The 26,705-nt window shown below is 36.2% G+C and overlaps 1 protein-coding gene across 1 annotated transcript in view; it reads right to left on the minus strand.

The window, feature by feature from the left end:
* Window positions 1-26,705, minus strand: part of PRKG2 (protein kinase cGMP-dependent 2) — a 308,690-nt gene that overhangs the window by 226,067 nt on the left and 55,918 nt on the right. The window contains exon 4 of the mRNA XM_053703230.1: window positions 20,515-20,628. Within this exon, the coding sequence (XP_053559205.1) occupies window positions 20,515-20,628 (114 nt within the window). The remainder of the gene's footprint in view (window positions 1-20,514; window positions 20,629-26,705) is intronic.

Below are 26,705 nucleotides of genomic sequence, written 5' to 3' on the forward strand. Positions count from 1 at the left end.
TAGTGATTCTTATACACAGAGATCTAGAATATAAGGTTCTTAATGTAGAAATAGATCCAGCCGCTAGATTTATTTTGTTGCAAATTCAAATTAAAAATGTAAATTTTGTTTTATGTAATATTTACGCACCTAATACATTTTCTGGAGCGTTTTGGGAGGAAATAAGAGTAAGACTAACTCCTTTTATCTCAGAAGCTGTTATCCTGGGAGGAGATTTTAATGCAGTATTATGTCCTACGTTGGATAGGCTCTCTAAAAAAAATAGAATACAATATCATAGAAACGCAAAATGTCTGAAAAAATGTTGCCAAATGCTAAAATTGGTTGATGTGTGGAGAATCAAGAATCCGGATATACAGGCCTTTTCATGTGAGTCAAAAGGTCATAAAACACTTTCTAGAATAGATTTCTTTCTAACTTCTGAAATCCTTGCTGTACACAAATTAGAGGCGGAGATTGGAGAAATTATAATATCTGACCACGCGATTATTTCATTATCCTTCTCAATAACTGAAAATAGGGCTCATATACCTAGATTCTTTTTTCCTAGATATTTATGTTCTAACCCTAGATTCATTAACAAATTGAAGTCCGTGTGGCAGGAATATTGTTCTCATAATATGAATTATTTTGAAAAACCTGAAATATTTTGGGAGGCGTTTAAAACGGTGATTAGAGGGGAAATCCAGGCCTATATAAGCTTAGTCAAGAAAAAAAATAGAGCATGGGAAGTCCAGATTAATAATAAAGTGAGGAATTCTTTCAAAAATTATTGTTCAGATCATACAGAATTTAATTGGAGGAAGTATCTAGATAGTAGGAGAGAAAGAGACATATTTTTAAAGAAAAGATCACTAGAAGAGGAAGTCAAAATTAGTCTGCAATTTAAAGGCTTCCATGGTTGCTCAGCCAAATATCTTGCTAGGTTAACTAAAATCAGGAAAAAAAAAAATGCGATTCTAGCTATTCAGACTGGTAATGACCGCTTTACTGAATCTAGAGAAATCTCTGAGGTCTTTTTTTCTTATTATCAGCAACTTTACTCCAGCATAGAATCAAATGCGTTGAATCAAGAAATATTTTGGACTAAGATAAAGATGCCTCAAATACAGGTCGACGATTTAACCTCAATTAATGCACCCATCTCTATAGATGAAATAAGAAAGGCTATAAATAACCTTAAACTTAACAAAGCACCAGGGCCGGATGGGCTGCCTGCAGAGCTTTATAAATGTATTGGTGAAGATCTTCTGCCAATTCTGGAAAAATTGTTTAATCATTATTTCTTGGCTGATGATCCTATCTCGAGTTCTTTCTCTGCAGCTAATATATCCCTGATATTGAAGAAAGGTAAAAATGCGGAAGACCCAGCATCTTATAGGCCAATCTCTGTGCTTAATTCTGATTACAAGATTTTAATGGCTATCATTTCTTCTAGGCTTTCAATGGGCCTTCATAAAATTATCCATCCTGATCAGACAGGATTCATGGCTGCTAGAAACTCTACAAAAAATATCCGCAAGCTTATAAATTTTCTGGATTATGCCTGGAATATAGATCAAAATAGTAAGAAACCCTTGCTGCAAGATGTTGCTATTCTGTCATTAGACGCAGTCAAAGCGTTTGACTCAATTGTATGGCAGTATCTATTCAGGGCATTAGATAATTTCGGGTTTAAAGGCAATTTTGTACAATTTATATCTAAACTCTATTCAAAACCAATATCTTTCTTGCTTATTAACGGATCTTTGTCTCCTAAGATAGTTCTTCAGAGAGGTACCAGACAGGGGTGTCCCCTATCGCCATTATTATTTAACATCGCGCTTGAGCCATTGGCGATTGGCCTTAGGGATATCTTAATAGGAGTACAGATGGGCCCTCAGAAACTTAAAACGTTACTTTATGCTGATGACGTTTTGATCTTCTTAGCTAATTGTCAGCAATCTATACCGGTGATCTTACAAGCGCTTGACGATTTTAGTTCCTTCTCTGGGTACAGGATTAATCTAGAAAAAAGTGAGTTAATGTGTTTAGGCACTACCTCCCCTATATTTAATATACCGTTTAAGGTGGTTGACACTATTAAGTATTTGGGTTTAGTTTTGCATAAAAATCCGTCTCAATGGTATAAGGCAAACTTTGAATCCCTGTTTCAAAAAATTGAAAGAGATCTTCAGATATGGGCGGTATTTCCGTTGTCAATTATGGCTAAGATTAATCTAATAAAATCTATCATATTTCCTCGTCTTCTTTATCCCCTTCAGAATCTTCCATTATTCATCTTAAATAAAGATCTAAAGAAGATTTATACACAGTTTTCTAGATTTATCTGGAATAATAAAAAACCTCGCATATCGCTTTTTAGATTAATGCAAAAACCTGAATCAGCTGGCCTGGCTCTTCCTAATCTTAAATTATATAATGTAGTGGCACTGGTTAAAATAGCGGTAGACTGGCTTGCAGGAACTAATATTGTTTCTTCAGATGATATGGAAACCTTTTTAATCACACCATTTTCTCTAAAGGCCATTTTGCATCTGCCGGTACGCAAGCTACCTCAGAATGTATCCGGACTTTTTTCAATTAAAAATATAATTATTGCTTGGCAAAAGTTTTGTAAATGCCTGGATATAGACTTCTCATTTTCTGAATTCTTACCTATTATAGGTAATCCTAGCTTTTTACCTGGAATGTATCAGGAAGTATTTAAGGAATGGGCTCAAAAAGGGTTGGTTTCTGTGAATCAGTTATTAGATGGAAATTGTCAAATATATACGTGTCGATCCTTGTTTAATAAATATGAGTTACCCCAGGCTAATTTGTTTGCATATTTTCAAATTCATCATTTTTTCCTCTCACAAAATTGGACGTTTCCATTATCAATTGCGTGGTCAGATATTAGACTCTCCATTAAAAAATTTTTGGCAGGAGATTCATCGATCTCATTGTTATATGACATTATGTTGAATAAACAAAGCTTGGTATATATGGATAACATCTGTAATTCTTGGTCTACATTAATGCCTACAATGGATCATAAAAAAATTAAACAGAGTTTTGACTCTCTTTATAAATGCAGAGTTCCAATGGGCATGAGGGAATCTCATATGAAGTTGATTAATAATTTCTATCTATCTCCTCTTAGGTTATCTAAGTTTTATATAACAATGGTTAGCAGATGTCCACGCTGTTATTATAATAAAGCGGATACAGGGCACATGTTTTGGTCTTGTCCTAGAGTTAGACAGCTCTGGTTAAAGATAATTTTTTGGTTTAATAAACTATATAAAGTGTCGATAGGATTGTCTTTGGAAGAAGTCTTGCTCTTGGTTCCTTCACAGAATGCTATTAGTAATAGGTAATAGTACTAGAAATAGTCTTAACACTATTATATTAGTGGTTAGAAGCTGCTTGCTTAAAAATTGGAAGGCTAAGCTTGTACCAGGGCTTTCCCTGATCTTTAAATATATCCAGGAACAAATAGTATATGAATCATACCACCTTAAGAATGCGGCAGAAAAGAGGATTAAGAACTTCTTATGGAAATGGTCTCCAGTTATTCTAACTTACCCAAGACCACTTCAAAAACGGATTCTTTATCCATTTTTGCAATCAATTAGTTTTGCTGAATTGACATTATTAGATGTTTTTCCACCGTCATGGATTGAGGGTCTTTGAAAATAAACGGTGGGTGGGTTGCAGAGGGGTGGGGGAGTTGGAAATTTTTTTTTTTTTTTTTCCTTCTCTTTTTCTTTTTCCCCCCTTTCCCGTTGTGTTATTTCTCTGTCTGTTTGTCTATATGTTGTCCTCCTCGCCCAGGGGATTAGGAAGAATTCTAAATCCAGCAGTTAAATCGATCTTTGAGAAAATTATTAATTTTATTATAGAACTTGGTTTTTCCTTGTTATAAGATCATGTGATGTACAATGTTTTGACCCTGCGTGGTGCAAAAAGATAAGATATGGAAAAGTTTTGAAGAATGTTTTCATTTATTATTTTCATTTATTGATATGGTCTTTGTAAAATTTTTGCTGGATTTAAATAAAGAAAAAAAAAAAAGTTAAAAAAAAAAAAAAAAAAAAAGGAAGGCAAAGGTTGTATGCAGAAAAGGTGTAACTTTGCCAATGCTTAATAATTTCAAACAGAAAGCGAGAAAAAATAAATAAATAAATAAATAAAAGGATCCAAAGTCAAAATTAAACTTTCATGGGGGGAACTTGCGGACGGCAGCCATGTCAGGTAGCAAGTCTGTTCACTGCTTCAAGCTCTCACAAAAATCTGCACATAATCTACTTTTTCATGCTCCATCGAGTATTAACTCTTATTCAACTCTATAGTGTAGAGAAAGCTCTTTCGACCAGTATCACCCTATTTATATTTGATGCCAGTTTCAGCCTACCGGAATATTTCAAAGGCTGCGGCCTAATACCTAACCCCCCGGCAGGGGACCTGTGTGCCTCTGTCGTTATAGAGCAGTGATACCCAGCAGGACACTGATATTATACACTTATACTGGCTTACCATCTCTTGTGAGAGCTTGCTATGGAGACCGCAAAAGCTATTATTAAAGATATACACTGCCTGTTGGAAGGCTATCTAAATACATATGAAGCAATACAAAGTAACTCAAACTCAAGTGTGGTAGTGCTAGTGCTTTCAAACAGCCTAACTCAATAGACCCAACTTCACACCATAAGGGGAGTGGTGGTGCCTTGGGGCACCGGTGTCTGCCACTCACCAATATTGGACCCTTAATAGATCCTGAAGTTGGCTCGGAAGAGCCGGAGATGCGATACAAAGAGGAGGTGGCTGAAACTGCAGTGAATACCACAGGATATAATGTATACCTAACAGACGCAAAAAAATGCCTTACTATGAGTCGCTCCTCTTGCACGCTGACACAAGAAGTCCCGACAGTCGGACACCCAGTTCTAATGGTACCCCGCTGGAGCTCCTGTTAAAAATATTAGAAGCGCACCGCTACAGTTACTAACCTTACCAGGATCCGATCTTGTACAGCTTGGAAGTTTCTCTATCACAGCTCCATTCACAGCCCGACTACAGGCGGCTAAAGGGACAACAAAATGGCATCTAATCAGAATATCTTGCAGAGCTAATGATTGCTTCATCCCTGCTGAATATCACAAACGAACTGTGAAATCCGGAATTGCGTGACCTGTACTTTATTTCCTGACTGATATCAGATTCCCAGTCTGTTGATATCACCATGTGAGGTCCACTGCACTGAGGCAAATTTCATCAAGTGACATGTTCATCTATTATAGTTTCACTGCAATTTTAGGTTTTATTTTCTAACATAACATTAAGGTCAGTTTCCACCAACAACTCTAGATGGAAGCGGGGTAACTGGACTGAACACAGGAGATGCCCAGAGTCATTTTTTATTTGGCTCCCATGCTGATGTCCTGATTATTTCTGATCTTTATTAACTATTGTTGAGCCTTTACATTGGGACTTACAGTTGTACTCAACCTGCAGTCATAAGGGCAAATGTTTTCCCACGCGAATCTACATTTTATTAATATGTTAATAAGCATTATAAAGTTTATAGATGCATATTGTCTAGGTCAAGGTGCCACAATTTCCACTGTTGTTGAGCAGAACATAGCACACTTCATGAGCTACACACACAATATACACAACTATAGATATGATAAAATATTGTTTCATGAGGGTTATTACCATTTTCCTGCCTGATGTTGACTATCTAATGTCCAATTCTTAGGCTATAAATATATTTACCAGTTGTTCTCCAGTATGTGTCCTTACTAATAAAAGATGTATTTGCATATCTAGTAGTGCAAGCTGTCTTCTGTTTCATGCAGGTCTCCAACTCTTATTTGAGAGTTTGCACTTAATCATACTTGATACAACAAGAATTAGTTTCCATCCAGGACGAATATTGTTGGTCTAACTATTAGCATAATTATACTCTGCACCATACTTAAGAATATAATTTCCTATACCATGCTTTGCGATAAAACTGAAATTATGTGAGATCCATATAATTGCTTATTTTAGGCAGTATATGGCAAAATAGTCATGAGCCTCAGCAGTATACCCCTATGAAGTCTTGGAGGCCTATTTATCAAATGTCTGTCGGACCTGGTCAGACAGACATCCCTGAATGCGGAGAGCAATACGCTCTCTGTATTCAACATTGCACCAGCAGCTCACAAGAGCTGCTAGTGCAACGCCGCCCTATGCAAACTCGCGGCCAATCAGCAGGGAGGTGTCAATCAACTCGATCGTACTTGATCGGTTTGAATTGTGGGGATCTCTGTCCGCCTCATCAGAGCAGATGGACAGGGTTATGGAGCAGCAGTCTTTAGACCGCTGCTTTATAACTGCTGTTTCTGGCGAGTCTGAAGACTCGCCAGAAACACGGGCCCTCAAGCTCCATTCGGAGCTTGATAAATGAGCCTCTTGGTCTCTAATGGTAAGTTCATCCTACTGTTGTATAATCTACCAACATCCACTTTTACAGTTACTAAAAGTTTTTCAGTCAGGATCCAAAAGTGGTCTTTGTTGGTATCAGCCTCCATTAACTTGATTCATTAGAGAAAAGGTTCAAGAGTGGCCTCACTTATCATTCTGGAGATGTACAGAATATTAGGCATAATATCTACATATCGTTATCTTTTTTTGTCTTTTTTCAGAAATGTATGTTACCAATATACAATATCACTTGCTATTTGTATTTCAACATTACCATTTATTGTGTTATGAGATTTGATATCCTATGTATGTCTTTTCTCAAAACCTCAAATAAAAACTATTTAAAAAAAATAAAAATTAAACTTTCATGATTTAGATAGAGCATGTAATTTTAAGACACTTTTAAATTCACTTCTGTTATTAAATGTTCTTTGTTCTCTTGACATCCTTTGTTGAAAAGGATATATACAATACATATGCTCCACAAAAGCTACTACTGGGAGATAGCTGGTGATTGGTGGATACTTGTCATTGGCTCACCAGATGTGTTCAGCTAGCTATCAGTAGTGCATTGCTGCTTTGGACCTAACTTTAACTATGGGTTTAATGCCTTTACAGTAGTTAAACAAACAGTTTTACACTAGCAATAGTATAATAATAAAATGTTCTAACATAGTAGGGAATTTTCTTTTTGCACTTGTATTTCCTAGCGTCAAATATTTAATGCAGGTGTAGTTTAGTTAAACCTTTACTATCTTCTAAGCACTAGTCAAATCAATGTTTTACAGCAATCAAAACACTAAAGAACAAAAATAAATGTGTTATTTCTTAAAGTAGCTAATCTGCTGTATATACAATGAATTTGTTAGAGCGTGTATTAAATATGCATGATATCATAGTAACATAGGTAACATAGTAACCCTAACAAGTGAGTGTATGTGTAGAGAGGAGTGAAGGTAAAGGTTAAAGCGTAGATAGTTTGAAAGTCCATAATAAAGATTAAACTGCTCTGTGTAAATATTAAAACATTAAGGGCCAGATTACAAGTGGAGCGCTAAATATCACTTTAGTGAATTCGATATTTGTGCCCCACTGAGTAATACCAGAGCACGCTAATGTGCACTGGAATTACAAGTTGACAGCAATGCGAACGTGAGCTGAACCACCTCCAAGTAAGCTTTATGATTAAAAAGTTTAAACCAAGAGGCAAAAAAACAGCAATAGCCTTCTGACCCATTCTGGAGCCAGAAAAAACAAAAAAACTATCCAGATGCTTGCCAAGTGTCCTTAGTAACCTGCACATAAACAAAATAAAACTCTATATGGAGAAGCTTCTACTTAGAATTCTTTGGATTAGGACAAAAAGAAATAATAATAATCTCACGATTGATGTAAATAGAAGAAACAATAGAGGTGTGCAGCCAAGAAAATTTAGTTTTGGTCAAAAAAATTTGTACAGAATATTCAGAGAAATCCTTTTCCCCATATATTTGGTGGTTGCACCATTTGATATTTGTTTAGTTTAAAACTAAATGAATACTGAATTTTTGTTAAACATTTACATTTGTTTTTGTTAAAACTAATGTCAATGTTTCAAAGCTACAGGTGAAAAGTTCACCTGTATCTACAATACTTACCTTAATGTGTTCTGGAGAGCATGCTAAGGTAAGTATTAACCCCTTAAAAAATTATAGTAAATTAATCTATATTGATTCATTCGGATTTTCTTTTCATTAAAAAGAAACAAAAATCTGATTTACGTGAAGAATGTGCATTCATCCAAAAACTAATGCACACTTCTAGAAACCACTATAGGCAAAAAATAAAGCCTAGTTTAAAAAATTTCCTTCCTCTAAAAAAAAAAAAAAAAAAGATAAGGATGCTCATAGAGCAGACAAGTCAGAGCTTCTTCTAGCAGAAGAAATAGCGAAAAGAAACAAGACCTTCCAGGACAAAAGCTGAATATCCAAAAGGACTAACTTGCAAAACTCTGAAAAACCAAACTTAGGTTCCATTGGAGAGAAATTGTTTGAAACACAGGTGTAATCTTGACTAAAGCCTGGATACAATTCTGAATATCCTGAAATAAATAAATAAACAGAAATGGCAGAGATCTGGCTCTTAAAAGAACTAGCGGATAAACCCGTATTCAAACCACCCTGAAGAAATAGAAGAATTCTAGGAATTCTAAAAGAGTGCCAACAGAACCCATGTTCCACACACTAGGAAATAAAAAGCCTACCACACCTTGTGAAAAAACTACCATGTTACAAGTTTACTGACCTGAAACAATGTTACCGTCATAGAAACAGAAAAACCTCTCTGCCTTAAAACCAAGCGTTTAATCTCCAAGCTATGAGGTTTACAGAGAAACAATTTTACCTTCAAACAGAAGGCCATGACACAGAGGAAAAGGCCATGAAAGAAAACTGGACAATTGTACCAGAACTGCAAACAAAATCTTAAAAAACCAAGCTGGAGCAATAAGGATTAAACCTCCTGCTTAATCCTCCTGCTTAATCCTCCTGCTATTACCCTTGGTAAGAGAACAAGAGGTGAAAAATGGGCCAGGCAAAACAACCAAGAAACTACTAAAGCTTCTACCAACTGTGCTTGAGGATCCCTGGACCTCTCAAAGTATGTGGGGAGCTAGATGTTCAAATGAGAAGCCATCAGATCTACTTCTGGAAGAGCCCACAGGTTTACAATCTGACTGAAGAGACTATTCCCTGGATGAAGGGATTGCTCTCTGTCCACACCAAAATTCTAGAAACATCCCTCATAACCAGGGAACTGCAAGTTCCCCCTTGATGATTGATGAAAGCCACTGACGTGACATTGTCTAATTGGAAGAGCAGATAAATCTCTCTTTTCCGGGAAGGCCGGAACTGAAGGGCCCTGAAGAGTTCCATAATATATATATGGTTGAAGTAACCAAACTCCATATGCTCTCTGACACCCCCATAATGCACCTCAAATTGAAAGATCTGCATCTGTTGAGATCACAGTCCAATTTGGACAAACAAAATATTTCCCTCAGAACAAGAAAAAGAAAAATAGTAAGAAAAGTTTCCATCTTGAAAAAAAGGAAACCTGAGAAACTTAAAGTTTAAAAATAGAACAAGTCTGTAAGTTCCTTCTTTCTTGGTAACAAGAATGAAGAAGAAATAAAAACCCTGAAACTGGAACTATTACACCAACATAATCCAGAACTGAAATTGATTAAAAAAAGGGCTCTCGCCTTTACAGGATTCTTTGGAACATGAGGCAGAAGAAACCTTCCTGTGGGAAGCCTTGATCTGAAACATATTCTATATCCTATGGAAATAAATATCAGAACCCATGAATTAGGAACAGAATGAAACCAAGGGGGATATTTATCAAAGCCTCAACTATGCTGCATTTGCCAGCACCAATACGCTTGCCTAACATTGCGGCCGCGGACCTGAATACGATCTCCATATTTATAAAAAAAGCAGTCAAAAAGCTGCTCACCAAGTACGGGGCGATGAGCATCGGTCATCAATCTCGCTGCTATTCGACTTTTTACCAACTTTATTTATACCCTGTCAATAAAAGCCGCCACTGTACTAAAATGTTTAACCCCTATCCTGCTGCTCCCGGATCCTGCAGCAACTTTAATAAAGTTATTAACCCCTATCTCGCTGCTCCCGGACCCCGCCGCAACTTTAATAAAGTTATTAACCCCTATCCTGCCGCTGCTGGACCCCGCCGCAACTTAAACTTAAATGTAGAATTAAATTAAACTAATTCTAAACTATTAATTAACCTACCCTAACTATTATACTAAAATTACATTAAACTACCAATTAAATTAACTATATTACATATTAAAAAAACCCTAACCCTACTCAAATTACTTAAATCTACTATAAAAAATTACTAAATTACAAAAAAAATAACGCTAAGTTACAAAAAATAAAAAACACTAAATTATGAAAACAAACAAACCAAAGTATCAAAAATAAAAACAAATTACACCTAATCTAATAGCCCTATCAAAATAAAAAAGCCCCCCAAAATAAAAAAACCCTAGCCTACAATAAACTACCAATGGACTTTAAAAGGGCCTTTTGTGGGGCATTGCCCCAAAGAAATCAGCTCTTTTACCTGTAAAAAAAAAATACAAACACCCCCCGAACAGTAAAACCCACCACCCAACCCCCCAAATAAAAAGCCTATCAAAAAAACCTAAGCTCCCCATTGTCCTGAAAAAGGCATTTGTACGAGCATTGCCCTTAAAAGGGCATTTAGCTCTTTTACTGCCCAGACCCTACTTTAAAAATAAAACCCACCCAAAAAACCCTTAAAGGGACAGTCAACAGCAGAATTGTTGTTGTTTAAAAAGAAAGATAATCCCTTTATTACCCATTCCCCAGTTTTGCATAACCAACACAGTTATAATAATACACGTTTTACCTCTGTAATTATCTTGTATCTAAGCTTCTGCTGACTGCCCCCTTATTTCAGTTCTTTTGACAGACATGCAGTTTAGCCAATCAGTGCTCACTCCTAGGTCACTTTACGTGCATGAGCTCAATGTTATCTATATGAAACATGTGAACTAATGCCCTCTAGTGTTCAAAATGTATTCAGATTAGAGGCAGTCTTTAAGGTCTAAGAAATTAGCATATGAACCTCCTAGGTTTAGCTTTCAACTAAGAATACCAAGAGAACAAAGCAAAATTGGTGATAAAAGTAAATTGGGAAGTTGTTTAAAATTACATGCCTTATTTAAATCATGAAAAAAAAAATTTGGACTTGACTGTCCCTTTAAATAAACCTAACACTAACCCCCAACAATCCGCTTACAGTGTTTGAAGTTCCGCTTGAAGAATCTATCCAGCCGGCAAGAAGTCTTCATCCGGACGGCCTCTTCTATCTTCATCCATCTGGCACGGAGCGGGTCCATTTTGAAGACATCCAGCGAGGAGCTCCTCTTTAATACAGTCTCCGCCGTAAACTGGAACTTAAATGCGAGTGATGTCATCCAAGATGGCGTCCCTTGCATTCCTATTAGCTGAAAGGTTCCAATCAGCCAATAGGATAAGAGCTGCTAAAATACGATTCCAGCGTATTTGCGGTTGACAGCTTGATAAATATCCCCCAAAAGCCTCCTGAAAAGGTGATATCGGCCCCATACCATTAGATCTGGATTGGGGACGACACCTTAATGCAGACTTGGTAGAGAAAACTGTTTTTTTTTAACTTGTAATACAAGCGCAACCGGACTAGCGCAAAAAGCTTAAATCTAGCGTAGTTTTCGAAATTGAAAAAACACAATATACTGCGCCACTTGAAATCTAGACCTTATTTGTTTTATATGATTTTAAAATTACGATTTATTGTGAGTCCTATTGTAATTTATGCATTGCCTTAACATACTTAAAAGCACGGAACATCCCTTTGGGAAATTACTTTCTTATAGATTTCTTATAGAATCTCACAAACGCAGAGAGCTTTACAGAATCAGTCCCTAAGTACCATCTCTCTGGCACTGCAACACATGCTACATTTCAAGTTCCCCTACTATTTCAAATTTACTTTTATTACTACACTGCATTACCTATTTTTTTCCCCTGCATTTAAAAGAATATTTCAGTAGCAGATACTGTTAGAAACATTTAACGCAGTAATTAAAATAATTGTTTGAAATTGCAGGGATGTACACAATCAAGATGTAAAGAAAATAATATTAAGAAAAAAAAAGAGGATAAAAAAATTGGCTGTTAAGATGTAAGATGTATTGTACAAAACCCATAATATTCAGGGTAATCCTGGAGATACATATTATATAGTTTTCAGCATCTATAATGCTGACCCTTCTTCACAGAGCCCAGAAATGCGCTAATAGGAGGCTTAGCAAGGTGGACACCAGAGCTTGCGCTAAAGGCGAAGGTGCTCTGTGAAGAAGGGTCGAGATAGGTGCGGCTTGCCCTACATGCTGTAAGTAAGTATAAGCCTGCAGGTGATACTTTTTCACCAGTAAAATTTTACTGTGCTATTTGTGCTAATATAAAGCTGTGGTTTGTTCAAAGGTTTCCTCCAATTCCTTTGTATACATTGCCAAAAGCTTCACAACATTCAATTCTCCCACATAAGACTGTGTGAGGTTACCACAGCGCTACTATCTCCATGGAGTTATCTTTTATTCTAAAACTATATAATCCATAAGAATCGTAATCAATCATTCATACAAAGGGGCATACAATAACTTTTGAAAAGTCAAATTATTCTAAAAACCTACAGTACTGTACAAAAGTCTTAGTCCACCATTAGATTTGTTGTTTTAGCATTTTTAATGACCATCCATATTTATTTTTCGGTCTCTTTAGTTAGTATATTGTGTGACCTCTCTTGGCACTGAGCTAATCTTGAACTCTTTTGGGGAGACTGTCCTGAAGTTTTCTGAAGTAATCTTCTGGTATATTATACCAAGCTTCTTTCAGCACTTCCCCCAGTTCTTCTTTAGATTTAGGTTGTCTTTTATTTCTTTCTCAGTCCAGGTGATCCCATACTGCATCTATAAGATTCAGGTCTGGATCCTGTGGAGGCCAGTCTATGACTCTCATTGTTTTATCAGCTGTTTTTCTCTCCAAATATGATTTATCAGTGTGCTTGGGATAGTTATGCTAAAAAATAAAACCATTGCCAATCAGGTGCTTTCCAGAAGGAATGGCATGATGAAATAAAACCTGTCTGTATTTTTGAGCATTCATGATCCCATCAATTTGGACAACACCACTATGTTTCACTGTTGGTTCCAAATCTTTTTTCTCACATATTGTCAAAGATTGGACCCAAACTTGAATTTGTCACTCCATAATACTATTTTCCACTGATATTCATTCCAATCATTGTGAGCTTTAGCATATCTTAGCCTTTGTAACCTGTTCCCCTTCTAAAAAAGTGGTTTTGTGGCTGCTACTCTGCCACAAAGACCATTCCTGATCAAGCTTCTTCAGTCTGTAGAAGGCATCCCGATGAAACTGCCAGATTCTGAGCCTGGTACTTTGCTGGACTTCTTCCGGTCTTTTTTAAAGAAGAAACTCTGAGAAACTTCTCATCAGATTTAGAAAGTTTTCTTGGCCTTTTTTTTTTCTTCCTTTACCTCTCCTAACTCTTCACATTTCCTTATAAAAGTTTGAATACCACATTTTGAGTAGCCAGTTTGTTTGCTGATTTCCCTTTGAGAGTAACCTTGCTAATGCAAAAGTATGATTTTATGTCTGTCAAATTCTGTGATCTTTGGCATATTGAATTGAATTATGCGATTGAAAGTTGGTCTTATTAGCAAGCTTCCAATGAATTAAACTCATACTACAGGGAGTGCAGAATTATTAGGCAAATGAGTATTTTGACCACATCATCCTCTTTATGCATGTTGTCTTACTCCAAGCTGTATAAGCTTCGAAAGCCTACTACCAATTAAGCATATTAGGTGATGTGCATCTCTGTAATGAGAAGGGGTGTGGTCTAATGACATCAACACCCTATATCAGGTGTGCATAATTATAAGGCAACTTCCTTTCCTTTGGCAAAATGGGTCAAAAGAAGGACTTGACAGGCTCAGAAAAGTCAAAAATAGTGAGATATCTTGCAGAGGGATGCAGCACTCTTAAAATTGCAAAGCTTCTGAAGCGTGATCATCGAACAATCAAGCGTTTCATTCAAAATAGTCAACAGGGTCGCAAGAAGCGTGTGGAAAAACCAAGGCGCAAAATAACTGCCCATGAACTGAGAAAAGTCAAGCGTGCAGCTGCCAAGATGCCACTTGCCACCAGTTTGGCCATATTTCAGAGCTGCAACATCACTGGAGTGCCAAAAAGCACAAGGTGTGCAATACTCAGAGACATGGCCAAGGTAAGAAAGGCTGAAAGACGACCACCACTGAACAAGACACACAAGCTGAAAAGTCAAGACTGGGCCAAGAAATATCTCAAGACTGATTTTTCTAAGGTTTTATGGACTGATGAAATGAGAGTGAGTCTTGATGGGCCAGATGGATGGGCCCGTGGCTGGATTGGTAAAGGGCAGAGAGCTCCAGTCCGACTCAGATGCCAGCAAGGTGGAGGCGGAGTACTGGTTTGGGCTGGTATCATCAAAGATGAGCTTGTGGGGCCTTTTCGGGTTGAGGATGGAGTCAAGCTCAACTCCCAGTCCTACTGCCAGTTTCTGGAAGACACCTTCTTCAAGCAGTGGTACAGGAAGAAGTCTGCATCCTTCAAGAAAAACATGATTTTCATGCAGGACAATGCTCCATCACACACGTCCAAGTACTCCACAGCGTGGCTGGCAAGAAAGGGTATAAAAGAAGAAAATCTAATGACATGGCCTCCTTGTTCACCTGATCTGAACCCCATTGAGAACCTGTGGTCCATCTTCAAATGTGAGATTTACAAGGAGGGAAAACAGTACACCTCTCTGAACAGTGTCTGGGAGGCTGTGGTTGCTGCTGCACGCAATGTTGATGGTGAACAGATCAAAACACTGACAGAATCCATGGATGGCAGGCTTTTGAGTGTCCTTGCAAAGAAAGGTGGCTATATTGGTCACTGATTTGTTTTTGTTTTGTTTTTGAATGTCAGAAATGTATATTTGTGAATGTTGAGATGTTATATTGGTTTCACTGGTAAAAATAAATAATTGAAATGGGTATATATTTGTTTTTTGTTAAGTTGCCTAATAATTATGCACAGTAATAGTCACCTGCACACACAGATATCCCCCTAAAATAGCTATAACTAAAAACAAACTAAAACTACTTCCAAAACTATTCAGCTTTGATATTAATGAGTTTTTTGGGTTCATTGAGAATATGGTTGTTGTTCAATAATAAAATTAATCCTCAAAAATACAACTTGCCTAATAATTCTGCACTCCCTGTACATGTGTATGTAATGCTCAAGCATGTCTGGCACAAACCTAGTTTAATAGACCTTTTTCACAGCAGTAATTTTTACATGAAATAGTAAGACAAGCACAGGTGTTAGCAACAACATTAATTAGGGTTTCATTCCATTTAGGTTTACGAGACCCAGGTTCCTTCTATTGCTCAAGTGTAAGAGGAGGTACATGCTAAATGCAAATTTCGCATAAAGGAGCAGTTATTTCTGTTTTTTTCTGTTTTTTAATACTGCATACAAATATCCTGTATTTTCTGGTTGTATTCTAATAAAGAGACTGAGAAAATGGTCATTATGCCATTGCTAAAACAACAAATCTAATGGTGGCCTAAGACTTTTTCATGTCCTGGTCCTGTTATGTCTCCAAAACAGGCACATTACAATTGTAGTAAGACTAGTATACTTTTCAAGAGGAGCGCTCAGTATTTACAATTGTAATTAAACAATCTGTATGTGCATTTGTTTTTCTGACAAATCTAAACAAATAACACATTTTTCCTTTAATAAACAAGCGCCACTCTAAAGAAAAAAACAAAAACAAAATGCATGCAAGAAAAAATGTGATTGATTTGTTCTTGCGGTTAAAATCGATACTGTAAAAATAAATAATAAATAATGATTTAGCAATGTCTTTTTTTTAAATTAATTGTTTCCAGTGGCATCCATTAAGTATGCAAGTTTATATGCAGTGAGCATAAGGGACTTTGCTTAGATTTTCTCCCATTTTTGCTCTCATTATATTTATTGTATTTATGTTTTCCACTTCAGTTACTCCTAGGGCAAAGACAAGTAACAAACGCATAGATTACGAGTTTTGTCGAAAAAACTTGCGGGGCTAACGAGCCTTTTTTTTCCAGCGCTCCCTTAAGCCAACGCTGGTATTACGAGTTTTCTGAATGGCTGCGTTAGCCTCAGAAAAGTGATCGTTGAGCAAATTTAGCTCCACTTCAACCCTCAATACCAGCGTTGCTTAAGTCAGCGGTGAGCTGGCTAAACGTGCTTGTGCACGATTTCCCCATAGGAAACAATGGGGCTGAGCTGGCTGAAAAAAAAACTAACACCTGCAAAAAAGCAGCGTTCAGCTTCTAGCGCAGCCCCATTGTTTCCTATGGGGAAACACTTTCTAAGTCTACACCTAACACCCTAACATGAACCCCGAGTCTAAACACCCCTAACTTTACACTTATTAACCCCTAATCTGCCGCCCCCGCTATCACTAACACCTGCATTATACTATTAACCCCTAATCTGCCCCTCCGGACACCGCCGCCACCTACATTATCCCTATGAACCCCTAATCTGCTGCCCCCAACATCGCCGACACCTATATTAAATTTATTAACCCCTAATCTGCCCTCCCTAACATCGCCGCAACCTACCTAAAATTATTAACTCCTAATCTCCTACCCCCAACGATGCTGCTACTATAATAAAGTTATTAACCCCTAAACCTAAGTCTAACCCTAACCTAACACCCCCCTAAGTTAAATATAATTTAAATAAAACAAAATAAATTTACTATAATAAAATAAATTATTCCTATTTAAAATGAAATACTTACCTATAAAATAAACCATAAGATATATACAATATAACTAATAGTTATTTTGTAGCTATTTTAGGATTTATATTTATTTTACAGGCAAGTTTGTATTTATTTTAACTAGGTACAATAGCTATTAAATAGTTAATAACTATTTAATAGCTACCTAGTTAAAATAATTACAAAATTACCTGTAAAAGAAATCCTAACCTAAGTTACAAATACACCTAACACTACACTATCAATAAATTAATTAAATTAATTAAATACCATTTTCTAAAATAAAATACAATTAAATAAACTAAACTATATTACAAAAAAACAAACACTCAATTGCAAAAAATAAAAAAAAATTACAATAATTTTAATCTAATTACACCTAATCTAAGCCCCCTAATAAAATCAAAAAGCCACCCAAAATAATAAAATTCCCTACCCTATACTAAATTACAAAAGTAATTGGCTCTTTAACCAGCCCTTAAAAGGGCTTTTTGCGGGGCATTGCCCCAAAGTAATCAGCTCTTTTACCTGTAAAATAAAATACAAGACCCCCCAACATTACAACCCACCACCCACACACCCCTACTCTAAACCCCACCCGATCCCCCCTTAAAAAAACCTAACACTGCCCCATTGAAGATCACCTTACCTTGAGCCGTGTTCAGCCAACCGGGCACCGATGGGCCAGAAGAGGACATCCAGAGCGGCAGAAGTCTTCATCCGATCGGGGCAGAAGAGGTCCTTCATCCAGCAGAAGTCTTCATCCAAGCGGCATCTTCTATCTTCATCCATCCGGCGCGGAGCGGGTCATTCTTCAAGACATCCAACGCGGAGCATCCTCTTCTTCCCGAAGACTAACGATGAATGAAGGTTCCTTTAAATGACATCATCCAAGATGGCGTCCCTCGAATTCCGATTGGCTGATAGGATTCTATCAGCCAATCGTAATTAAGGTAGGAAAAATCAGATTGGCTGATGTAATCAGCCAATCGGATTGAAGTTCAATCCGATTGGCTGATTGGATCAGCCAATAGAATGGACCTGGCATTCTATTGACTGATCCAATCAGCCAATCGGATTGAACTTCAGATTTTTCCTACCTTAATTCCGATTGGCTGATAGAATCCTATCAGCCAATCGGAATTCAAGAGACGCCATCTTGGATGACGTCATTTAAAGGAACCTTCATTCGTCGTTAGTCGTCGGGAAGAAGAGGATGCTCCGTGTCGGATGCCTTGAAGATGGAACCGCTCCGCGCCGGATGGATGAAGATAGAAGATGCCGCTTGGATGAAGACTTCTGCTGGATGGAGGACCTCTTCTGCCCTGATCGGATGAAGACTTCTGCCGCTCAGGATGTCCTCTTCTGGCCCATCGGTGCCCGGCTGGGTGAACACGGCTCAAGGTAGGGTGATCTTCAATGGGGTAGTGTTAGGTTTTTTAAGGGGGATTGGGTGGGTTTTAGAGTAGGGGTGTGTGGGTGGTGGGTGATTTGTAATGTTGGGGGGTCTTGTATTTTATTTTACAGGTAAAAGAGCTGATTACTTTGGGGCAATGCCCCGCAAAAAGCCCTTTTAAAGGCTGGTAAAAGAGCTGATTACTTTTGTAATTTAGTATAGGGTAGGGAATTTTATTATTTTGGGGGGCTTTTTTATTTTATTAGGTGGCTTAGATTAGGTGTAATTAGATTAAAATTCTTGTAATATTTTTTTATTTTTTGTAATTTAGTGTTTGTTTTTTTGTAATATAGTTTAGTTTATTTAATTGTATTTTATTTTAGAAAATTGTATTTAAAGGGCCACTAAACCCAAAATCTTTCTTTCATGATTCAGATAGAGAATATACATTTAAACAACATTACAATTTACTTCTTTGATTTAATTTACTTAATTTTTTAGATATCCTTAGTTGAAGAAAAAGCAATGCGCATGGTGAGCCAATCACACGAGGCTTCTATGTGCAGCAACCAATCAGCAGCTACTGAGCATATCTAGATATGTTTTTCAGCAAAGAATATCAAGATTATAAAACAAATTAGATAATATAAGTAAATTAGAAAGATGTTTAAAACTGCATTCTCTTTCTGAATCATGAAAGAAAAAATGTGGGTTTCATGTCCCTTTCATTTATTTAATTAATTTATTGATAGTGTAGTGTTAGGTGTATTTGTAACTTAGGTTAGGATTTCTTTTACAGGTAATTTTGTAATTATTTTAACTAGGTAGCTATTAAATAGTTATTAACTATTTAATAGCTATTGTACCTTGTTAAAATAAATATAAAGTTGCCTGTAAAATAAATATAAATCGTAAAATAGCTACAATGTAACTATTAGTTATATTGTATCTATCTTATGGTTTATTTTATAGGTAAGTATTTAGTTTTAAATAGGAATAATATATTTTATTATAGTAAATTTATTTCGTTTTATTTAAATTATATTTAATTTAGGGGGGGGTTAGGGTTAGACTTAGGTTTAGGGGTTAATAACTTTATTATAGTAGCGGCGACATTGGGGGCGGGAGATTAGGGGTTAATAATTGTAGGTACGTTGTGGCGATGTTAGGGATTAATAAAATCTATTATAGTGTTTGCAAGGCGGGAGTGCAGCGGTTTAGGGGTTAATACATTTATTATAGTGGCGGCGATATCCGGTCGACAGATTAGGGGTTAATAAGTGTAGGTAGGTGGCGGCGACGTTGGGGGGGGCAGATTAGGGGTTAATAAATATAATATAGGTGTCGGTGATGTTAGGGACAGCAGATTAGAGTTTCATAGCTATAATGTAGGTGGCGGTGGTGTCCGGTCGGCAGATTAGGGGTTAAATAATTTTATTATAGTGTTTGCGATGTGGGGGGGGGGCTCGGTTTAGGGGTTCATAGGTAGTTTATGGGTGTTAGTGTACTTTTTAGCACTTTAGTTAAGAGCTTTATGCTCCGGCATTAGACCATAAAACTCTTAACTACTGACTTTTATATGCGGTTGGAGTCTTGGAGGTAGAGGCTCTACCGCTCACTTTCTCCAAGACTTGTAATACCAGCGTTAGGCACATCCCATTAAAAAGATAGGATACGCAACTGACGTAAGGGGATTTGCGGTAGCCTCGAGTCGCGGAAGAAAAGTGAGCGGGAGACCTGTACTGTACCTGCAAAACTTGTTATACCAGCGTTAGATAAAAAGCAGCGTTGGGACCTCTCAACGCGGCTTTTTAAGGCTAACGCAAAACTCGTAATCTAGGCGAAAGTATTTATAGTTTACTCTGTTACCCAATATGCCAAATTTGAAATGTTATTGTAATGGTATTGGTAAACTATATCAGCACTATTCAAATTTAATCATATTGCCAAACCTGCTTCAAATACAGGCACTTACTGTTCAAAATCACACGAAGCTGCATACGTTAGGCACTTCACCAGGTGCAATTGTTAGAGGGTAAAAAATATGTGTTGGAGCATATAGATGCAATTTGCGGGAAATACACTTGCCCACACCTAGAGTATCTTTTTGAACCAATCAGTGTGGATAATAATTGTTTGAAATGCAAATACAAAGAATATCAATGGTAATCTCAAAGTAAGCAACTTACCTTTAACTGAGGCTGTTCTTGTACAGTTGTATAAAATTGCAAGTTCCCCAAATGTTGTCCATGTAGGAATAGATGCTAGATGTTTATTCTGTTGAAAAACCTCTGCTTTGCCCTCTGTCAGGAGAAAAAAAAAAAAAAAACATTTTAAATGGACACTAAATTAAAAATTAAACTTTTTTTATTTAGATAGTGCAAGCAATTTTAAACAACTTTCCATTTTATTTCCATGATCAATTTGTTCTCACTAGTTTTCTAAGCGCACTTTCTGAGGCATCAGCACCTACTGAGCATATGCAAGAGTTCATAATGTACACATATATTAGTCTGTATTTAGCTGATGGCTGTCACATGATACAGTGGACAGGGAAATGGAAAAAACTTTGATATTTATTAAACACTAGACAAATGTGATGAAAAAGTCCTGACTCTATTTTGGGCTAGATTACGAGTGGCACGCTAACTGTAGAGCAAGAGCGATATGGGGTTTTTCATGGCTCTCTGTGCACAATGGAAATAGGGTGCATATAATGAGTTGAAAGTAAATGAGTTTGCTTAAGTGCAATTGAATTTAACTCGCGTCGGGTAAGCGCAACTTCAGAGCTCTAGTTAACACTCAAATAAAATGTATCACAAAACACATCAAAAATACATTTATAAATACAGTTACACAAATAATAACACTGTCTCATAAAAAATATTTAAAAAAAAAAATTGCATAAAGAACTTATAAGGGCTCAAAGATATGATGTCTCAGGTGCTAGAGAAAAAATGGCTGCAAACTGCAAGATACATTCATACACGTCTAAATATATTTGCATATAACCCCTAGCTGGCAGCATAAGAAATAATCCAGATATCTCAGGTATCCCAATTGGTAACACAAATCATAATCTTTCCTTATTTGCTGATGATGTCATCTTAACAATCACTTAACCGCTGCTATCCCTACCACCATTATATGATCTACTTTTAAAATTTGGTACATTGTCTGGTTATAATGATAAGTGCGAGGCTATTGAGGAACACCTACCCACCCATACAAAAAAACTGCTAGAAATACATTTTCATTTTAAATTGGCATCTTCTGCGATCAAGTACTTGGGATTATTATTACCTAGTAAATTAGAAGACCTAAATAAACTAAATTACCCCCTCTGTTTACACATCTAAAAAAAGAGATGAAAAAATGGACTACATACAAAATATAATTTTTTGGGAGGATGGTTGTTAGTAAAATGGTAATTTTACCAAAGCTGCTTTATATTTTTAGATCTCTGCTTGTGTCCATACAAACAGCTGATATAAAATAAATACAAAAACACATGCTAGAATGTATCTGGTCTTACAAAAAGGCAGATACGGGGGGGGACTTGGAGTTCCAAATCTGCAGGCTTACTTTAAAGGGGCAAGATTGGCACAAATAGCTCTGCTGAACCACAATAATAGTGAACTTGCTTGGGTACAATTAGAAAGTGCAATGATGAACCTCACCCCAATATACCGAGTGTTTTTGGATTCCCAAAAAAGATAGATTAAAAATATGGTCGACATATATTACAATTGCACATACAATGAAAATTTGGGATAGTCTACAAAATAAACATAACCTAATTTTTCGAAATTGCCTAGTCACACACTTGATCAATTACTCCAATAAAGTCAGGCATGTTGTAAGAGATATCTGGGCTAACAAGATTACAAGAGCTTATATCGTATAGCAGAACTAATATCCTCACTTTTGATCAATACAATGATCTACCACCAATCCTCCCAAACTCCTGTTTCCATTACTTACAATTAGTTTCCAGAGTCAATCAAGTTCAGAAAACAAAAGCTCAAAATAATCCTACCTTCTTTAAGAGATTATGCATATCCTCCCAAAGAGTCAAAGGAGCAATTTCAGGTCTATACAATTTATTAAGCACCGACTCCCAACCAAAGAAATTAAAATGTATTAAAAAATGGGAAGAAGAGGGAAATTTCACGAAAGATAATGCAGAATGGGCAGATATACTTAGAAAACGACTATCATGTTCTATGAGTGCAAATTTAAAAGAAAACTGCATAAAAGTAGTGTACAGGTGGTACATTCACCCCAGTAGATTTAAATATAACCATACAGAAACAGAAAATACGGCACAACACCACTGCTATTGAGGATACCTAGAGGAGGGGACATACTGTATCTCCATATGTGGTGGGAATGCCCTAAAGTAAAAAGTGTATGGACAGCCACTTCTGAGTTATTAAGCAACATATTTAATAAACAAATAACACTTACTCTGGAACAAGCCCTATTACATTTTCCAGTTCATAATCTACCTATAAAAGCAATGAAACTAGTAGGTATAGTATGTACAGCAGTCAGAACAACCATAGCAAAACACTGGAAAACATCAATACCGCATTATGATGCTATATTAAATAAAATTAAATTCTACCATCAAATAGCCAATATTGCCTCTAGCCTATTAGATAAAAGAGCTGATTATCTGAATACTTGAGAGGAGTGGATTGTGTGGGAAGATATGAGGATGATGAATAGACACAGCTTAAGAACCAATGAACAACATTAACTATAAGTAGACACAAAAAGTTGACCACGAGTGACCACTTTACTTTACTTTCCTACCTTTGTTTGATCTTCTTCACTATTTCCTCTTCTCTCTTTTTCCCCATTTTCTCACTTAAAATAAATAAGCTTCTCCTTTAAAGTGTATTTATGTATTTACAGACATATATACACATATAAACACATACATACATAAGTATACATATATATATATATATATATATATATTATATATATATATATATATATATATATATATATATATATATATATATATATATATACTGTATAAATGTATTGAAGCCCTTTGCAGTCAAGTAGATGAAAACATGAAAAATCATATTTATTCAATATTCATATTTAACCCTTTCGTGACAGGGTTAAAGTGCCTACATCGGAACACCTGTTCCGATGTAGACAAATTTCAATTATTGGATCGCATCTGGGGGGCGTCCCTACAACCCTAGGAATGCCCTCCAGACCGCGATCAAGTCCTAGAAGCACAGAAGGCTTCAGGACAGCCGTTAGCTATGACGTTCTATTCCGTCATAACGGCTTTAAAGCTCAGTGTAATTATGACGGAATAGAACGGCATAACGGCATTAAAAGGTTAATAAAGTGTTTAACTGTGTTTGTACTGTAAATATTTCACATTCCAATGTTCTTCACGTAGGGGAATATGTTCTTTTGTATCTTCAAATAGATATTCCTATAAATCTATACCTATATATAATCATATACATGTGAAAAACACTGTAATGTAAAATATTCATAATTCATGTAGAGTTTAGCACACTTGAATAAATGCGGTTGGGTTAGCGTGCAAGTATGGGTGTTAGATGCAAAAAGCCTCCATCTAGCAAAGTTAACACGCGAGTGCTAAATAGCGCACCACTCGTAATCTAACCCTTTATTGTATAATATTAAAAATATGTCTTGTTTTAAACTCATTTAGCCTTATTCAATCATACTAATTGAATGTTTATATGTTTTGTGTAAACTAATATATGCCTAAGAAGAAGACTGTAACTTTTCAGTAGATATGTGCAGCGTCGAAAAATTTGGTTCGGTTCGGATCGATTCGGACCGATTCGAATTTCGGTTCGGATCGATTCGAATTTGGAAGAAATCGAATGAATTCATTTCAGATTCTTTCGGATTCGTTAAAAAATTCGGTTCGGTTCGATTCGGTTCGAATCGATTCGGAATTTCGGGATTTCGGTAAGTGTTAAAGGGATATGCTGTGTATTACACTAGTATACTGTACAATACTAGTGTAATACACGGCCATCCGAATCCATCCGAATCTACCGAATAAATTCGAATTGATTCGGATTTATTCGGTAGATTCGGCACTACCGCAATTCGGAAATTCGAATCGATCCGAATCTCCGAATTCGACAAATTCGTCCGAATTTCGATTCGGACCGAATCGAATCGCACATGTCTACTTTTCAGGTGACATCCATAAAGTTTTATAAATAAATAAATAAGTATAGCATTTTACCTTGTGTGGCTCATTGGATTAAAACATTTTTTTTTATAAAAATGCACAATTTTTAAAATATTCCATAATGCTCAGCATGCAAATAATGCTGTTGCCTGGGGAAACATTTATGCTAATCTATCATCTAGTTAAAGGGACATTCAAGTCAAAATTAGAGTTTCAAGATTCAGATAGAATGCAATTTTACTTTTTAATATACTTCTGTTATCAAATTATTTTTTTCTCTTGATATTCTTTGTTGGAAAGTATATATAAATATGCTCAGCAGAAGCAATGTTTTCCATTTGCAAGAGCACTAAATGGCAGAATTATTTTTAGGCATGTGCATGTGGATCATTTGGGATGATCCAAATGTGGAAAAAGGAGCCAAATCCAGATATTAGTGTGTACTGTGTTGCACTTTCACAAGAAGAAGAAATCTGTGATTGAAAAGATCCAAATGACGCACGCGGCAAACTTTTTCCGCATTCCAATCATCGTGAATGATCCGTCCTTATTTTCTGCCATGTAGCGTCCCTGGCAACTACCTAGTTATCTCTTCAACAAAAAATGCCATGGGAATAAAGCAAATTTGACAAAAGAAGTAAATTGGAAACTTTTTTTTTTTTTATTGCATGGTCTCTGAATCACAAAAAAAAAATGTTTGGGTTTCATATCCCTTTTAATATTCCCCCTGTTGTGTAACATGTACCAATAGTGATAATTACCCATTTTGTGCTTGTCTCTATATATATAGGTTGATTAAATCTTTTTTCTATTGGATCTATCTGTTGTTTGGCAGTAAAGAGAGGAACAGACGGATGGTTTTGTTTTTTGAATGTTTTTAGTGTTTTTAAAGTGTGCAACTTTTCTGGGAATTGAATAAAAGTTATGTTTTATATTTAGTTTATAACTCCTTATAAATGGTGTATTATCTAATGGTGTATTAGCTAATGGTATGTGCCTCTGTAGTGTGCTTTAAGGATGCTTATTTTCTCTTTTTTTTATCTCTTCGCTTTTCTATGTAGCGTCAGCAGAAAGGTATAGTAAATCAGAGGCCATTTTGCCTGCCACATTGAAAATCCAAAGTCCTTTCTATTTGCAAAATGTGTCTGTATGGTGTTCGGCTGTGTTGCCTTCCCGACGGTGTTGTATAGAAAAAAAAAAACTACCTCAGACTGTAGGTGACCTTGCTGGATAAGAAATTAATATACATACTTACTATGTGCCAGATTACAAGTGGAGCACTAAATATCGCTTTCAAGAAAGCGATATTAGCACTCCACTCTGTAATAACAGCACACGCTAATGTGAGCTGGTATTACAAGTTCACATCGAGCTTGCGTTCACATTGCTGGGAAGCATTGCGCTCACGAGTGCGTGCTTCCATAGGCTTCAATGGAAACCTCGTTCTGATACCGTCACAGGCGGCAGGGGGTAATTAGCGCAGCGATGGGCAGCATTTTTAAAGATATCTGTATATGATTATATACAGTACATATATATTTATGTATTAATATGTGTATATACACATATTAACACATAAATATATATGTATATAAGCATATACATAAATATTTATAGGGAACACACAGTTCCTCTACACTGCAATGTAAAGGCACTTTTCAGTGCTGTTTTTTTTTTTAATACCCCACAACCACCAACTTTACCCCCAAAATACTGCCTAGTGCAGTACATTTATTAATACATAGAGACGCTGTTATCTTTATTTTTTAATAAAATACACTACCCTGTATTTTGGGGCATTTGGGGCACATTTATAAAATTAACCAGAGATCAGATCTCTGGTTAATTTTATAAGCGCTAATTGCTACCGTGAGCTCGCGGTAGCAATAACCAGTCACTTGTAATGGCTGATTAATTATTGCGTGCCCACAAACTGGGAAATTTGCCCGTTTGCGTGTGTAAAATAATTTAGCGCTCCACTTGTAATCTAGCCACTTTCAATCTAGCCTTATATGCACTACAATGTTACAGAGCTACAGTGTACCTTTGAATTAGTTTTTTTTTTTTTTTTGTTGCATCTCAAAGATGACATTTAAAAAAAAATTATATTTTATATTTATATCTAATTTTTTTTTTTAATTCTTTTTATTCAAAAGGGATAAGGAA

Source organism: Bombina bombina, chromosome 2 (assembly GCF_027579735.1).
Source record: "Bombina bombina isolate aBomBom1 chromosome 2, aBomBom1.pri, whole genome shotgun sequence".
Classification (NCBI taxonomy): Eukaryota; Metazoa; Chordata; class Amphibia; order Anura; family Bombinatoridae; genus Bombina; species Bombina bombina.